General features: G+C 38.4%; 1 protein-coding gene across 4 annotated transcripts in view; it reads right to left on the bottom strand.

The window, feature by feature from the left end:
* The window catches only part of CNOT1 (CCR4-NOT transcription complex subunit 1), a 135,957-nt gene that overhangs the window by 56,044 nt on the left and 61,143 nt on the right, over nt 1-18,770 (bottom strand). For all 4 annotated transcript variants that reach the window (XM_058279908.1, XM_058279909.2, XM_058279907.2 and 1 more), the window contains exons 9-16: nt 18,624-18,750; nt 18,372-18,482; nt 15,696-15,866; nt 15,139-15,266; nt 13,017-13,257; nt 1,281-1,400; nt 410-532; nt 81-232 (exon numbers count right to left, since the gene is read on the bottom strand). In XM_058279908.1, coding sequence (XP_058135891.1) covers nt 81-232; nt 410-532; nt 1,281-1,400; nt 13,017-13,257; nt 15,139-15,266; nt 15,696-15,866; nt 18,372-18,482; nt 18,624-18,750 — 1,173 coding nt within the window. The remainder of the gene's footprint in view (nt 1-80; nt 233-409; nt 533-1,280; nt 1,401-13,016; nt 13,258-15,138; nt 15,267-15,695; nt 15,867-18,371; nt 18,483-18,623; nt 18,751-18,770) is intronic.

Here is an 18,770-nt window from a genome sequence, read left to right as displayed (position 1 = left end):
CCTACTCTCCCCCAGATTAACAATTATTCATACAATCCAATTACAGTATTAAATACATTCCTTTTCATATATTATCTTACCCTGCACAAGCTTGTAGACAGGCCAACATTGTTGCCAGAGTTTCTGGAGGAAGCTGAGCACTTTTGGGCTGATCTTTTTCTGGGGCAAGTCCACCCAAAATGGAAGGGCACCTTCTCTTTAAAAAAGTCATACATGCCTGGATAAAGGGCTCCTGAAAAAGAAAGTCTCTTAGTGTATTTGAAATTCCTCTGAATTATCTTCAAATTCTTACTACTAAGCAGTATGATTAGAATCTATAATAAATAACATCTTCACTGCTATTTTTAAAGGTTGTGTCTTTAGCCATCAAAATTAAAAGGCAAAAATGAATGAACAAATCCTGCTTTACCCCATGCTCTCGAATTTTATCCGTGAGCCACTTGTCAAGTTTGAGGTATTCACGACGTGATGCAAGTGCAGCAAGGTCAATAACAAAGGCAAATGGAGTACCATTTAGCAGCATTGACAAGGCCTGAAAAAAAAGAAAATTAAAACTAGTAAGTTGAGCAATTAAAAGTAATCGTAACTGTTTCTACCTCTCAATTCTATTCCTAGCTTTTGTTTTCATGAACAATCTAAATAAAAAATAGTGCTACTATTTTCTAGGTCACAATTCTTTTAAACCACTTGATATAATTCAGTGGAAACATTAATCGTTATTTATTTAAGATCACATTTTAAAGGTAAACACATGACAGTACCTTAAAAATAAACTTTACCTAATGATGTTTCAAATAACTAAAATCTACAGCAGAGCAAGACTCAATTAAAACATGACTACACATTTTTAAAAGGTTCCTCTGACCTAAGCTCAACTTTAACATCAGTGCTGTGTTATCTGTTGAGCAAAGCTATCAAGAAACTATTTGTAGGAAGATACCACTGATTCTAAATATTCAAAAAGGTTGAAAACCAAATCGTTTCTCTAAAATTTATCTTACAGATTACCTTTGAGAAAAGCTCAAGTATCATTTGCTTTAAAATAACCTATAGATATCATAAAAGACCAAACTTGAATCAAACATAGCTGAAAATGTTTTTATATATACAAAACCACTCTCGTTCCTTCTCAACCCTTTCTATTTATAAAGCTAAACTACAAATCTCAACTCATTCTAGCTATAAGCAAGTTACACAAGAACTATTCCTTAGGAATCTTCCGTTGTTTTAAGAAGGCATTTATATCATTTAACAGTGTCACTATCCCCCCAAACTCTCACCTTCAAGTCCTGGGCCACATCAAGTATTCGAGACAATTTGGCCTGGTCATACTGTTCCCCTCGCATGTACCATTCTGCCATTGCATGCATGATAAGTTGGCGAATTGAGGGAGACTGTCCCTAAGGAAAAAAAAGGGAGGGTCAGGGTGGGGATGCAGTTTTGAGTTGCACTACTGCTAAGCATACTAATAAGCTCTACTACAACTGACAATTGCCAGCTAATTTTACTTGTTTATTTAGGAGGCACATCAGTGCAGGAATTAGTAAGCTCACAGGCCACAAAAAATAAAATTACAGGATATGCATACAATGATACTCTTCCATGGGAAAGCCAAGTTACTTTCACATCTTCTGAATGTAGCCTATCCCTATACATCAGTCATAATGTTAATGAACAAATTTGTCCTATAAAATTAGAACAGGCTATGAGTCTGAGGTTACATCAATTTATATAATTCATTATAATTAAATAACCCTACCTCATACTATTTACAAAAAATTAACTCAGGAATGGATCAAAGACCAAAATATAAGAACGAACGCCTAGAAGAAAACATAGGTAAACATCTTCAGGACCTTATGTTAGGCAGGGGTTTCTTAGACTTTGTACCCAAAGTACAAGCAACAAAAGGAAAAATAGATAAATGGGACCTCAACAAAATTAAAAACTTTGTGCCTCAAAAGACTTCATTGTGAAAAGTAAAATGACAAACTGCACAATGAAAAACAAAATCATTCAAGGTAAACATTTCAAAGTACACACATTAGTGTTGTGCCATTTCTGAGATCAGTATTTGTATACTCATTCCATATCTAGATACCCACAACAGGACGGTTCAATTTTTGTAATTAGTCAATCTTTTTTCACCAGTAAAGTAAACGAGCTTTTTCTGGGTTCTATTACTTGTACAGCTTGGTTATCAAAACTTACCTAAAGATTTGCAGCTGAATGATATATTAGTGTAAAAAATGTGACAATAAAATTGTAGATATATCAGTAAAAAATGAAGCATCTGAGAGAGAAGGATCAAAAGAACTCCCTCCTTTATATACTTCAGTATCACTAGTGCAGACTCTGTTTTGTTGGCTCCTATAAACCCAGTCCCTCAAATAGCAAACAACAAATAGCTGAAACTCAGTCAACATTTCTCATAGACTTAACAGCAAGGCAGTTACTATTACTTCTAAATTACATTTCAATTTATTGGTCTGAGATTAACAGAAGGGTCAATGAGAACAAGGACTCAATAAGGAGTGAGAAGACCCAGTTCCCTGTCTCTCACCCTGCTCTTCCTAACTTCAGAGTTATAATAAAAAAGGAAGGTGTAAGAGTGTCTGGGCAACAAATGTTTTGATAAATTTTTGTTAAATGTTTTATAAACTAAAAGTCTACCATGTTATTTGAGTCTCTAGAAGAGGAGAAGGAGCTGACGGAATAGCATGAAACAATGGCTAACATATTTCATTTATAAATAGAGACTTAACTGATTTTTTTAGAGCACTCAAATATAATGTAAACTACCATGGGAATGAATAAAGGAGAAAAAAGTGGCCATAAAAGGCATTTGAGGTAAAGGAGGAAGATGACTGCTTTTTCTTAAAGCTTCTACATGTCACTTTTGTTTTTTTAAAAGATTTTATTTTTTATATCTCCCACCCACTCACTTTGTCTGTTCATTGTGCGCTCCAGGAACCAAACACAGTACTTCCCATGTGGGAGGGAGGTGCCTAATTGCTTGAGCCACCTCCACTACCTACTTTGTCTCTCATTATGTTTTCCTCCTCCTGTCTGATGTTGCACATTCTTGTTGAGTCAGCTTGCCATACCAACCCATCGCATACTCTGCATGTCATATTAAAAATATAAGGGGAAGCAGATGTGGCTCAAGCAGTTGGGTGGCCTCCTACCACATGGGAGATCCTGGGTTCGGTTTCCGGTGCCTCCTAAAGAAGACAAGCAAGACAGAGAGCTGATGCAACAAGATAATGACACAACAAGGCAACATGAGACACACAACAAGCAGAAAGTGGAGGTGGCTCAACTGGGCACCTCTTTCCCACGTGGAAGCACCCGGGTTCAGTTTCCTGTGCCTCCTAATAAAAAGTGAAAACATTAAAAAAATTTTAAAAATTGAAAAAAAAAAAAAAAAAAGGCAAAGACAATGGACGACGAACAGAGAGCAAGTGCCAAACAGTGGGGGAAGGATTAGAAATAAATAAAATACATCTTTTCTTAAAAAAAAAAAAAAGGTAACAGGAAGAAGATGTGTCTTGAGTACACAGGAGGTCCCAGGTTCAACTCTCAGTGTTTCCTAAAGAAGAAAAGCAAGTTAGCAAGCTGACGCAATGGTCTGGCACAGCAATATGATGCAAAAAGATGACACAATGAGAGACACAACAAGCAGGGAGCAGAGGTGGCTCAAGCAACTGGGTGCCTCCCTCCCACATGGGAGTTCCTGGGTTCAGTTCCCAGAGCCTTCTAAAAAGAATACAAATATGGAAGCACACTTGGCCCAGTGGCTAGGGCGTCTGCCTACCACATGAGAGGTCTGCGGTTCAAGCCCTGGGCGTCCCTGACCCGTGTGGAGCTGGCCCATGCACAGTGCTGACGCACGCAAGGAGTGCCCTGCCACACAGGAGTGTCCCCCGTGTAGGGGAGCCCCATGCGCAAGAAGTGTGCCCAGTAAGGAGAGCCACCCAGTGCAAAAGAAAGTTCAGCCTGCCCAGGAATGGCACCGCACACACGGAGAGATGACTCAACAAAAAGAAACACAGATTCCCGTGCCCTGACAAAACAACAGAAGCGGACAAAGGAGAACACGCAGCAAATAGACAAAGAGAACATACAACTGGGGCGGGGGGGAGGGGAGAGAAATAAATAAATAGATCTTCAAAAAACAAAAAGAATACAAGCAGACAAAGCACACAGGAATGACAAACAATAAATAAATCTTATTTTTAAAAATGCAGGCTATTAAGAAAAAGCAACAGACAAAAAAATATTTACTTATCAAATACAAATTCTAAAAAAATTGGAAGAGTACGTGTAGCACAAGGCCTTGAAAAGCACTGCAGCATAAACTAAAAGAAATTTTAAATGCTGGAACTGAAGAGAACAGAAAATGATGTTTAAATGGCATTTGTGATCTTTTCCAATTTACTGATAAAAGTGACAACCTTACCTTCTGGTTCCAAGAAAACTGTTTAAGCTACTATGAAAAGGAAATTGGGGGCTCTCTTCTCCTCCTAAAGAACAGCTAGGGGACAGGCTGAAACAGCCTAGAAAAAGATCTTCTAGGATTTAGGACACCAGACAAAGGTTGGACACTGCCCAGAGGACAGAAGGATAAAGGAGGGAAATCGCTACTATAGAACTGAGTTGAAACCAGCAGCTGCAGCTCCTGGCACCTTCCCCTACACTAAAGATCCTTTAGAATTCTCAGGCCTCCAGGTCTACAGCTACAGACAAAGGGGACTCCAGGGATCTACCACAGAGGAAAAGGGAGAGAGAGGGACACAGCGTGAGGATGACTCAGCTTCTGACCCACAAATGTGGTCTGCTCTGTACCACCAGCTCTTCCAAGCCAGGTGGGACCACAATGTGGTTTGCCCTGGGAACAGGCACAGGACTGGAGAAATCTGACCTTCGCAATTTCCCTCTCTTCTAGCCAGGACTGATGGTTGAGAACGCACCTCCCCAGGAAAGGGAGAGATAGGGACACAGCCTAACCCTATCGCACGCAGTCTTTTGAATCACAAATTTGGTTTGCTAAGTCCCAGGAGCCCTCCAGGCTGGATGGGGCTGTGCCATTTTAAGTCTTGGGAGCCAGCAAGGAGCAAAGGCCATGGGCTAAAGAGGTAAGCCACTCCCAATCTCCTCTATGAGCTGTGACTGACTGTTGAGGACTCAGACGGGAATGGAAACATTTCCTAGCCAGGAAAAGGAAAGGGGCTACTAGAAAAGGCTGGAGAACTGTCTCAGAGAAAGTTTGAATTACAAGGCTCCTAGCCTCTAGGAAGGAAGTTGTATTACACTTATCTGGTCTGTGTTGCAACAAATACACCTCGAACGAGGTGCTGAACTGGGAGCTGCCCCCAGAGCGCCATCTGCTGGCAGACAAAGGAAGTGCATGCAAGAAAATTAAAAGCAGGAGAGGCTTTTTTTGGGCCTTAGAGCCACCCTCCCCAAGGCCCTAGAAAGTGAGCCTACAACCAATAACTGGCTCCAGTGTCCAGTTTTGAGAAACTAGCAGGGACAATCCTAACAATCCAGGTCGAGCCAAGAATCAAAGAGCAGACAGAGGTAATACACAGCATCCTGCCAGTAAATCCTACAAAAGAGAAAGAAATTGAGCACCTGAGTAAACTACATCCTAATCAGATGCTTAGACACCAGCAAAAAATTACAAGCCACACTAAGAAAATAGAAGAGATGGCCTAAGAAAAGGAATATATCAAAGCCCCAAAAGAGCTGTAGGATTTGAGAGAAATAATCAGCGAGATGCATACAAATTTCCAAAATCAAATTAATGACTTGAAAGACAATATGATTAAAGAGATAAATGACATCAAGAAGACACTGAACAAGCGCAAAGAAGAATTTGAAATCCTGATCAGAAAAGTAACTAAGCTCATAGGAATGAAAGATACAAAAGGTGAGATCAAAAACACATTAGAGGCATACAACAGCAGACTCAAAATGATGTAAGAAAGAATAAGTGATACAGAAAACAGAACAGCTGAAACTGAAGAGAGAAAAGAATGGAAAAAAATGGAGCAAGGGCTCAGCGCTGAACAAGAAACGCAACATACGTGTCATGAGAATTCCAGAAGGAGAAGAGAAGGGAAAAGGGGCAGAAAGAATATTTAAGGTACTAATAGCTGAAAATTTCCCAACTCTCACAAAAGAAGTAAATTTACATGTCCAAGAGCTCACCATACCCCCATCAGAATAAATCTGAATAGACTTACTCCAAGACACATTAACTCCTCAGAATGTCAAATGTCAAAGGTAAAGAGAAAATTCTCAGAGCAGCAAGGGAAAAGCAAACCATCACATATAAGAGACACCCAGTACAACTTAGCACTGATTTCTCTTCAGAAACCACGTAGGTGAGAAGACAGTCGTATGATACAATTAGGATACTGAAAGGGAAAAACTGTCAGATGAGAATTCTTTATCCAGTAAAATTTTCCTACAATTATGAAGACGCATTTAAAATAGTCACAAACAAACAGAAACTAAGAGAGTTTGCAAAAAAGAATCCAGTTTTGCGGGAAATATTAAAGGAGGCCTTAGAACCTAAAATAAAAAGACAGGAGAGAGAACCTTGAAAGAGAATATAAAAAAAGAATAGCAGAAAGGATAACCAAAACAATAAAAAGACAAAAATATGATATGACATGAAAACCAAAGATTAAATGGCAGGAGGAAATAGCGTATTTATGGTACTATCATTGAATGTGAATGGATTAAACTCCCCAATCAAAAGACACAGGCTGACAGAATGGATAAAAATAGATGAGCCATCTATATGCTGCTTACAAAAAACTCACCTTAGACCCAGGGATACAATATGGCTGAAAGTAAAAGGTTAGTAAAAGATACTCCATAATAACCAAAAATAGCAGGGACAGTTATACTAACATCAGACAAAAGAGACTTTGCTAAATGCAAAGAAGTTTAAGAGATACAGAAGGCCATTATATATTAATAAAAGGGGCAATCCACCAGAAGAAATAATAGTCATAAATATCTATGCACCTAACCAGGATGTCCCAAAATACATGAGACAAACGCTGGCAAAACTGAAGGAAAAAATGGACATCTTTACAATAATCGTTGGAGACTCCAACACTCCACTCACATCATTAGATACAACAACTAGACAGAAGATCAACAAGGAAACCTAACTTCAACAATATGATAAACAAGTTGTATCTAACAGACATATACAGAACACTGCATCCAAACTCAGCAGGCTATACATTTTTCACAAGTGCCCATGGATCGTTCTCCAGGACAGACCACATGTCAGGGCACAATGCAGCTCTCAATAAATATAAAAAGACTGAAATTATACAAAGCACCTTCTCAGATCATAATGGAATAAAACTGGAAATCAGTAAGACAGGAAAAAAGTAAATTCACAAAAGTACAGAGGCTAAACAACACATTCCTAAATAATCAGTGGGTCAAAGAAGAAATTGCAAGTCAAATTAGTAAATATATTGAGACAAATGAAAACGAGAACACAATGTACCAAAACTTATGGGAGGAAAGGGGATGTGACTCAAGCAACTGAGCTCCCGCCTACCACTTGGGAGGACCTGGGTTCAGTTCCTGGTGCCTCCTGGAGAAGACGAGCAAGACAGCAAGCTGGCGTAATGGGCAGGCACAGTGAGCTGACGTAACAAGATGATGCAACAAGGAGACACAAAGAGGAGAGACAATGAGAATCACAACAAAGCTGGGAGCTGAGATGGCTTAAGAGACTGAGTGCCTCTCTCCCACATGGGGCATCCCGGGTTTGGCTCCTGGTGCCTCCTGAAGAGATGAACACACAGCAAATGAACACAGGGAGCAGACATGAAGCGCAAACAACGAGGGGGGACGGGGGTGGATAAATTGAAAAAAAAAATTTTTTTTAATTATAAGATACAACAAAGGCAGTCTTGAGAGGGAAATATAAAGCCCTAAATGTCTATATTAAAAAAGAACAAAACTTCAAAGATTTAACTGAACAATAGAGAAACTAGAAAAAGAAAAGCAAACCAATCCCAAAGCAAGCAGAATTAAAAAAATAATAAAGATTAGAGCAGAAATAAATGAAGTTGAGAACAAAAAAAACCATAGAGAAAATCAACAAAACCAAAAGCTGGTTCTTGTACAGAATCAGTAAAATTGACAAACCCCTGGCTAGACTATCAAAGAAAAAAAAGAAGATGCAAATAAATACAATCAGAAATCAAAGGGGGGAATTTACAACTGACCACAGAGAAATAAAAAGAATCATAAGAAGATATTATGAGAAACTGTATGCCAACAAACTTAAACAACCTAGATTAAATGGACAAAGTCCTAGAAATGCACAACCTACAGTGACGCTACAAGAAATACAAGAAACTTAACAAATCAATCACATTTGAAGAGACTGAATCTGTCATCAAAAATCTCCCAGCAAAGAAAAGTCCAGGTCCACATGGCTTCACAGGTGAACTCTACCAAGCATTGAGAAAAGAATTAACGCCAATCCTGTTTGAACTCTTCCAAAAAATTAAAGAGGAGGGAAAATTACCCAACACATTTTATGGAGCCAACATCACCCTAATACCAAAACCAGATAAAAAATACTATAAGAAAAGTACAGGGAAGCGGACTTGGCCCAGTGGATAGGGCGTCCCTCTACCACATGGGAGGTCTGCGGTTCAAGCCCTGGGCCTCCTTGACCCGTGTGGAGCTGGCCTACATGCAGTGCTGACGCACGCAAGGAGTGTCATGCCATGCAGGGGTGTCCCCGCGTAGAGGAGCCCCACGGGCAATGAGTGTGCCCTGTAAGGAGAGCCGCCCAGAGCGAAAGGAAGCGCAGCCTGCCCAGGAATGGCACCACACACATGGAGAGCTGACACAGCAAGATGACGCAACAAAAAAAGACACAGATTCCGGTGCCGCTGACAACAACAGAAGCGGAGGGGGAAAAAAAAAACAAACATGCAACAACTGGATACAGAAAACAGGAAACTGGGACGGGACGGTGGGAAGGGGAGAGAAATAAATCTTTTTCTAAAAAAAGAAAATTACAGACCAATCTAATGAACACAGATGCAAAATTTCTGAACAACGTACTTGCAAATCAAATCTAAAAGCATAACAAAAGACATATATCACAACCAAGTGGGATTTATTCCTGGGATGCAAGGCTGGTTCAACATAAGAAAATCAATGTAATATACCATATTAACAAATTGAAAGGAAAAAACCACATGGCCATCTCAATCGATGCAGGAAAGGCATTCAACAAAATCCAACATTCTTTCTTGATAAAAACACTTCAAAAGACAGGAATAGAAGTAAAATTCCTCAATATGATAAACAGCATATATGAAAAACCCACAGCCAATATTGTACTCAATGGGAAAAGGCTGAAAGCCTTCCCTCTAAGATCAGGAATAAGACAAGGATGTCCATTGTCACCATTAATCAATATGGTAGGGCAATTAGACAAGAAAATAAAATTAAAGGCACCCAAATAGGAAAAGAGGAAGTTAAACTCTCACTATTTCAGGATGACATGATCCTGTACTTAGAAAATTCTGAAGTATCCATGACAAAACTACTTGAGCTAACAAATGAGTTCAGCAAAGTAGCAAGATACAAGATCAACACATCAAAATCAGGAATGGTTTTGTATACAAAAAATTCTATTTACAACAGCAACAAAAAGACTCGAATACATAGGAATTAATTTAACCAAAGAAATTAATTTAACCAAAGAAGTATAGGACCTATATGCAGAAACTACAAAACAACACTAAAAGAAGTTTTAAAAGACCTAAATGGAAAGACATTCCATGTTCATGGATTGGAAGAATAAATATCATGAAGATGTTGATCTTACTCAAACTGATATACAGATTCAATGCAATACCAATCAAAATCCCCAACAGCTTACTTTACAGAATTAGAAAAGGCGAATTCATTTGGAAGGGAAAGTGCACCCAGATTGCCAAAAGCATTCTAAAAAAGAACCATGTGGGAGGAATTTCGCTGCCTGACCTTGAAACACATTACAAAGCTACAGAAGTCAAAACAGTATAGTACTGGCATAAAGATAAGACCCTTGATCAGTGGAAAAGAATTGAGAATCCAGAAATAAACCCTCACCTATAGAGTCAACTGGTTTTTGACAAACCTACCCACTTAATCATAATGGGACAAAACAGTCTATTCAACAGATGGAACTGGGACAACTGGTTATTTACAACTGAAAGAATGAAAGAGGACCCCTATCTTACTTCCTATACTAGAATCAACTTATATTTAGGTCTTTCATCCATTTTGAAAGCCAGGACCACAAAACTACTAGAAGAAACTGTAGGGAAACTATCTTCAAGATCTTTTGTACACGATGGTTTCTTGGACCTTATACCCAAAGCACGTACAACAGAAGAAAAAACAGACAAATGGGACCTCTTCAAAATTAAACACTTTTGCACCTTACAGGACTTTGTCAAAAGGGTGAAAAGGCATTCAACTCAATGGGAGAAAATACATGGAAATCACATATCCGATAAGGGTTTAATATCCAGGATATTTAAAGAGATGCTACAACTCAACACTAAAAAGACAAACGACCTAATTATAAAATAAGCAAAAGACTTAGACATTTGTCTAAATAAGAAATACAAATGGCAAAAAAAGCACATGAAGAAATGCTCAACATCACTAATGATTAGGGAAATGCAAATCAAAACTACAATGATGTATCATTTCACACCTATCAGAATGGCCACTATTTAAGACAGAGAACTACAAGTGTTGGAGAGGATGTGGGGAGAAAGGAATACTTATTCACAGTTGTTGGGAATGCAGAATGGTACAACCACTGTGGTGGACTATCTGGCAGTTCCTAAAGAAGTTGAATACAGACCTGTCATGTGACCCTGCAATTCCACCACTGGGTATATACCCAGAAGAACTGAGAGCAGCGACACAGACACCTGCACACCAACGTTCATAGCAGCATTATTCACAATTGTCCAAAGTTGGGAACAACCCAACTGTCTATCAATATGGATAAACTGTGGTATATTCACCGAATGCAATATTATGCAGTTGTAAGAAGAAATGGGGTTGTAAAGCTTATGACAATGCGGATGAACCTGAAGAACATTATATTGAGCAAAGCAAGCCAGACACAAAAGTACAAATACTTTTCATTGCACTACTATGAACCAAATATATTGTCTGAGATATATTTTATGTACATTTAATTGAAATGTTTTTATTCTTTATTGAGTTGCTTATATATATCAATTATTAAATGTACAGAATAATTTTTTAAAACATATTTGAAGAATTAAAAAAATAAAAAGGAGACTGGGCGAGCGGATGTGGCTCAAGCAGTTGAGTGCCTGCTTCCCACATGGGAGGTCCCTGATTTGGTCCCCAGTGCCTCCTAAAAACAAAAAAAACTAAGCACACAAACGAAAAAATCAACTCAGGAGGGCCAATGTGGCTTCGGTGATTGAGCGCCGGCTTCCCACATGAGGTCCTGGGTTCAATTTCCTGCCCTGGTACCACAAAAAAACAAACAAACCAAAACAAACAAAAAAAACATATTTAAAAAGGAAACTAGGAGATGGACTTGGCCCAGTGGTTAGGGCATCCGTCTACTATATGGGAGGTCTGCGGTTCAAACACCAGGCCTCCTTGACCCATGTGGAGCTGGCCCACGCACAGTGCTGATGCGCGCAAGGAGTACCATGCCACACAGGGGTGTCCCCCGCGTAAGGGAGCCCCACGCGCAAGGAGTGCACCCCAAAAGGAGAGCCGCCCAGCACAAAAGAACATGTAGCCTGCCTAAGAATGGCGCCACCCACACGGAGAGCTGACACAAGATAACGCAACCAAAAAGAAACACAGATTCTCATGCCGCTGACAACAACCGAAGTGGACAAAGAAGAAAGACACAGCAAATAGACAGATAACAGACAACCGGGGTGGGGGTGGGGGAAAGGGGAGAGAAATAAATAAATAAATCTTTTAAAAAATAAAATAAAGGCAAAAAGGACTAGAAAGCCGCCCATAAAAAAAATAAAAAATAAAAAGGAAACTGGCACTGGCACCCAGCAATAGAGAGCTTTCATAATTTTATTTTTTAAAAATGCCTTGCTTCCCTGTTTTTTGATGTTTTATACTTTAATGCTTATATACCCCTAAAATATAAAGCAAGTTTCATGAGCGTAACATTTCTAGAAAGTTACTCTGGCAGTTTGAGATTATTTATGAATTCCAAAAAGAAAAGAAAGATTGTTTGTAAACTGGTCTGTTCCTCTGGGTGTGATAACCATTTGATTGTATTAGATTCAACTGAGATGTCTAAATAAATTATGTTAAGATTAGGGCTTTGATTCTACCGTGTCATTAGAGTGTGACTCAGGGTTGAGTCCTGCCCCCCTTGGTGGGCTGATAAAACAGACTCTCACATGGAAGGAGATACACAGAGAAGAACACAGAGGAAAACAGATAGCTCAAGTAAACATGGCAGAGGCTCTGGGAAGAGAGATGAGCCTGACAGTCTACAGCTAACCTATGAAGGGACCAGAGCAGCTGAGTCCGGAAAGAAACTAGTCCTGGAAGAGAGACAAGATTTATGCCAGCCTATAGGTCAGATCAGAAGAAGCTGGGACCACTGAGTCTTAAGAGAAAGAAGGGAGGCTGAACCCTCACACACGTCAACAGCCATCTTGCATCAACACGTAGGAACAGACTTTACAAGAAAGTACCTCTTACGGTACTTTTAAGTTGACTCTTTAGGGTCTTATTACTGTAAGCTTCTACCCCAAATAAATACCCTTTAGCTTTGGTACTTTGCATCAGCACCCCTTTGGCTGACTAGTACAGTTATAATTCAAAGATTTACAGTAAATTTCTCTAGTTAATGTCCTAAATATTCCAAAGAATGTCAATTATTTAAATGAAGAAATGATGAGGAGGAAATAGTCACATCTTACCTGCCCGTGCCATGCATAGTGCAAAATAATAGCAGAATTAGGATGGTTTCCGAGGAAAATTGGCATCAGAGTAGAAATGAGTTCATGGCGCAAGGTGTGCCAGGAGGTGTTGATTTGTAGTAAGGCCAATACCAGCATGTCTGGACAGTGTTTGATAGGGAAGCTGAAGAGTTGTTTGACTTGCTCATACTGCCCCACCTCTGCAAGTCTCAGCAGAGATTCAATCAGATCCAAGCTCTTCCTAACAAGAATGGAAGTAAGACGCTCTATCAGTCAAAGTTCAAGTACACAAAATTTTCCATGAGTCATGCCAGTTAGGACAAAACCAAGAGTGCCCCCTCAAAAAAGCAGCTTACAACTTTTTAATATTTCAAAATTTTAAAGATTTTTTAATAACTTAAACTTTTGGTTAAACTGGTACTGACACTCATTTCAAAAACATATGCTGGAGGGGGCCAAGTAACTCAGTGCTTGAGCAGACCTGCATGAGGTTCCAGGTTCAATCCCCAGTACCTACTAAAATATAGATACATAATTTCAAAGGCAGTCCAAAATAACAGAGAATAACTGATGGAGAAGGTGAAACCATTTCAAGTTTGCATAATCATGATGCTCCTAACCAAAGAAATAATCAATATTCTCTGTTACTGGAAAGAAAACTAGAAACAAACAACATCAGAATTTACAAATAGTCAAAAATCCAAAATACACACATAGAAAACATAATGTACACACAAGAAAAACACTACCCAAGCATGTACTTTGGTAATGGAAAGTTGAAACTTAGGTGACCCCACATGTGACGTGAGAGGAAGTTCTCAGCAACCCCTCATGAATTATTCTTGCACCACGTGGAGCCTGGTAACTTTAATCAAGTCTCAAGATATAACTGTATCCTCAGTCCATGAAAAAGGACAAATTAAACACCACAACTAAACAAACACATAATGTGGGGTAGAGGACAAATGATCTTATTTCTCCATCAAATCATTTCTCTAAAAATGAATTTAAAAATAAGAGGGAGAAGAGAGACTTAAAGAATCTTAAAACTATGTGGACCTGTGTGGATCCTCAGCATACCAATTGTTAAGACATTTTTGAGACAATTAGAGAAACTTAAATGTATACTACTAGCTATTTTAAGGAACTGTTAAATATGATGTCATTAAGAAAGCAAAGAAGTCTGCAAATCCAATACTGGCTAGCAACTGGGAAAAGGACATACATTAGAATGAATTACTGGTTGAGTCAATCTTTTAGAACAGGGGTCTGCAAACTACATCCCAAAGGCCAAACCTGCCCCAAGGCTCATTTTGGTATAAAGTTTTGTTGCAGGAGAGCAACAACCATATATTATCTATCATGCTACAATGAAGAGTTGCTACAAAGATTTTCTGGCTCACAAATCTTAAAACGTTAAGCCCATCAGAGATGTTATAAAGTAGATGCCCTTTAGGGACCCATCTAGCCCATGCCCTCCCTCTAGCCATGTGTGTATTACAACAATAACGTACGTACTTTCACCATCCTTACTTTACATCCCCAGAGAACTGTATGACTGGACAGAGAGTTCCAAGAGAAACCTAATCTAGACACTGGTCCGAGGTCAGACTGTACCTCAGAAATTAAAAACTGGAACTCAGAGAAACTGGATAATTTAGCTGAAAGTATTAGAATAGATGGGTTGGCCAACCTGAGTCACTTAAAAGAACACAAGCAAACCTACAGAAAGAAGAAAGGAATTTTAACACTAAGGAAACCATATGAACCTCCTTCCAACATTTGATAATTATAAATTCCTGAAGCTTTATGAAAATACCTAGTGACACCTTTATGATGTAACTGTCTAGTGATGATAAGGACATTAAAAAGATTTTTATTACCAACACCCCTATATAAAAACAATACTTAGCATCACTTATGACAAGATCTCATATATGAATCAAAACATAATTCAAAGAGAAAAAAAAGTGAGGCTTTTCAACAATATACCTAAAAACAAAGCTCACTAAATATATTAACTCATTTAAATCTCTTAACTATATATTTGCTCACTATAAACTTTATATTCTAAAAAAAGCAAAAGTGACCATAAAAAGAAAAGCTAGATGAGAGTGTTTACCAGGTAGCAATTTCTCGATTGTCATCCTCTGGTGGTGCTTTCAGAATATCAGTGGCAACAGAATGACAGGGATAGTCAGCAAAACAGAAGATCTCTGGATTTATAAGGGAATGCTGAATGAAGGAGAGCTGGAACAAGAGAAGAAATGTCCTTACCACTACATGTGATTACAAATGCTTTAAACTTGAAATATTTTTATTAGGCTCGGGCTCATTTCATTCTTAAGGATATAAGAATGAAATTTTCTCTTTAAATCTTATTTCTTTGTCCTTTCAAACTCTACAGATAATTCAGACAAGGTGAAAAGTGCATGAGATGGCCTTGAGACAAACATCATTAAATTACTGGGAGAAAACAAGTTGATTTCTGAATCTCAACTGAGTCTGTCTGGTATTAAAATTGTAGTAACAGTCCTTAAATATTTTTGACAGTACCTGCTTTGCTGAGCTATGCAAAACAAACTCCATTCAAAAAGAATATTTCAATCATTCGGTAGATGGCACTATACATAAGTAGTTACTCTGCATCCCATCTACAGCTTAACACCATTCGCTTACCTGGCCTTCTGCATGTTTCCAAGGTCTATATATGAGGTCAACTGGGAATACTTCCATACCCAAACCCCTCTGAATGCCATAAACCACATTATGAAGTCCTTTACTATCACGAATTTGAAATCCAGGATGGTCCAGTTCATAAGTTACTTCCTTGAAATTCAAACTCGGGTTCTAAAAAGGAAATAAGCATGTCAAAGTTTAATGAACAAACAAAAATGTGCATGTTTTGATGCTTTTATACGAAGAGCCAAATTAAACCAGTAACTCAATCAAGGTGGTCGTATCGTCTTAATCTTTCTGGCTTTTTGAAAGAGATAAGTCTATTCATAATATTCAGGATAAAAGGGCTTTACGAACAAGATATTCCAACCTTTTGAGTTCATGTCATCCTTTTGCACTTGTGAGTATGTAAGGGGAGCACTTCTTTTTATCTAACTATAGTTCCCATAACAATCTGTCAAATAAACAGCTCTTCACTTGGCACTTCTTTTTACACTAAGATTCTATCATTTTTGGAATAAAGTGGTAAAGACAAATCAACCCAAACACCATTTTTTTTTTGTCTTTTTTTTTTTAAGGGTTTATTTTATTTCTCTCCCTTCCTCTCCCCCACCTCCCGTTGTCTGCTCTGTGGCCATTCGTTGTGTGTTCCTCCGTGTCCACTTGTATTATCAGGCAGCACTGAGAAACTGTCTCTGTTGCATCATCTTGCTGAGTCAGCAATCTGTGTGTGCAGTGCCATTCCTGGGCGGGCTACGCTTTTCTCATGCGGGACGGCTCTCCTTGCCAGGCACACTCCTTGTGTGTCGGACTCCCCTACACAGGGGCACCCCTGCATCGCATGGCACTCCTTGTGCATGGGGCAGGTCACCACACAGGTCAGGAGGCCCTGGGTATAGAACCCTGGACCCTCCACATGGTAGGCGGATGCTCTTATCAGTTGAGCAACATCCACTTCCCAAACACCATTTTTTAATTAACTAAATTAAAGATAACCTTAGAAGCATCCTGATAGATGCATTAATTCTATTTTTTTAATTAGAGAAGCTATGAATTTACAGAACAATCATTTATAAAATAAAAGATTCCCATATAACACCCTATTATTAACACCTTGCATTGGTGTGACACATTTGTCACAAGTGATGAAAGTAATGTCAATACTGCTTGACCAGGGACTAAACTTTTAAGTAGCAAGGGTCTAGAATGAGCCCAATTTGGGGGAGAAAGAGTAGATGTCTCAAAAAACAGATAGGGGTTATGAGTAGCTTTTTTCATCTCTGCATTATTTTCAGTGTTTTCTCTTCAGAAAAAATATATAAAATTTTTATTTGTTTTGAGGACTGGCTTCAACAGTACCATAAATGTACAGTTAAATAATACTATCTAGATGGAGACAAGTTTGATAAATTCACAAACATGCCCATGAGGTTCCCCCTTTGGGCAATGAACAAACCAAACAATGGACCCCACGTGTATCCAAAATTCTGGTTCCTGCCCACAAAAAATGTACAGAAGTATTTATCATTAAAATTGGTTTTAAAAAAAATGTATAGAAAACCCTAATATGTGGGAAGAGGAAGGAGAAAGGAAAAAGAGAAAAAGTAGGCAACAGAGTCAATTGTTCAAACCTATAGTTATCGGGCTTTAAATTTACAGTCAATTCTTTCTCTCTGAAACCAGGAACAAAATAAGACTCCAAATAATGTGGAAAACTGTACTTAGTAATTTTTAAAAGAAGTTTTTAAAATAGGGCAATAAAGCACAAAAACAGAACTACTGAATGAAAAAGGCATTTTTTCCACTTTTCCAAAATAACCACAAGGATAAAAACAATTAAATGGTTTCCTGTACGTGATGAAACTGTGGTTTTATTCTGTTTTTTCTTTCTTCCATTATTCCAAGTTTTCTGCAATGACCCTATATTCTTTTATTTCTATTACGAAAGAATAGCTTGAACACTGAAAACCCATCAATTATTAAAAGTAAAAAGAAAACTCATTAACGCTGGATGCAGAGAATAGCCTGATTCTCTGTAACCAGATTTTTCTTATAAACTGCAAATGTGGAAAACTGAAGATGAGAAACAAGATAAATGATCTAGGCATCTCAAAGAATTGTGTGTGTTTGTGTGTGTGTATATTCTGTACCCAAATGTCACATTTTGTTTCTCGACATTTTATTAACAAGATTGACAGCATTAAGCCTGGATTACACGATTCTCCCACTGACTAAATTTCATTACTCCCTTCCAATGTCTCAATATTTCATTCTTTTTTTTTTTTTAACTGTTTCAACATTTTAGGCAGTACTTTATTTGGGATCCAATTATTTAGACTGTAGATAACCTGGAAGTAGAAAAGTAAGTGTGGATTTAATATTCCTATTCACAATTCTTCATGCAATCATTACTTTCTAACAAATTAGTCCCCAAAAGAACTCACCAATTCAGTCCAGTAGTGCGCTGGTTCTGAATTGAACGGGAACAAGCACTAATGAACAAAACCTGAATTTGATTACATACTGTTTCCAGGACCAAAATATATTGGACACGTTACTGTTTTTTGGTTGTTATTTTTGCTCTCATTCAGGTGGGCATTTTATTCATTAAAATTCTTTCTTTGGGCTACAGCATAATATTGCAGTCAATCAAAAACCATGACCACACATACTCACCAGTTCTTTAAGAACATCAATCAACACTTCTACATTCCACGTGTGTGCCTGTGCTCCATCACTTTTATCCTTTCCATCACTCCAGATCCCACTGCCAGGAGCAGAGATACTCTGCAGAGGTAAAACTTGAATTAAACAATGTGCTCACCTCTGGCTGGTAAAACAATGTATCATATTGTAATTTTTAAAAAGAAAAAACTAACACAGGACCATTAACTCACTTCGTAAAATGCCTGAAGTCTACACACTTGCCTGTAATGGAATACCATCTGTTAATCCTGAATGAGTTCGAGCCATCATTCCCAAAACCCTTGCAACCTGGGCAGCTGTGACCTCCCGAACACCAAACTGCATGATTATATTGCGACATTCTTCAATACTGAAAAAAACACACAATTT

Source organism: Dasypus novemcinctus, chromosome 18, assembly GCF_030445035.2.
Source record: "Dasypus novemcinctus isolate mDasNov1 chromosome 18, mDasNov1.1.hap2, whole genome shotgun sequence".
Taxonomy (NCBI): Eukaryota; Metazoa; Chordata; class Mammalia; order Cingulata; family Dasypodidae; genus Dasypus; species Dasypus novemcinctus.
The sequence above is the reverse complement of the archived record's forward strand: the minus strand, read 5'-3'. Positions and strand labels throughout refer to the sequence as shown.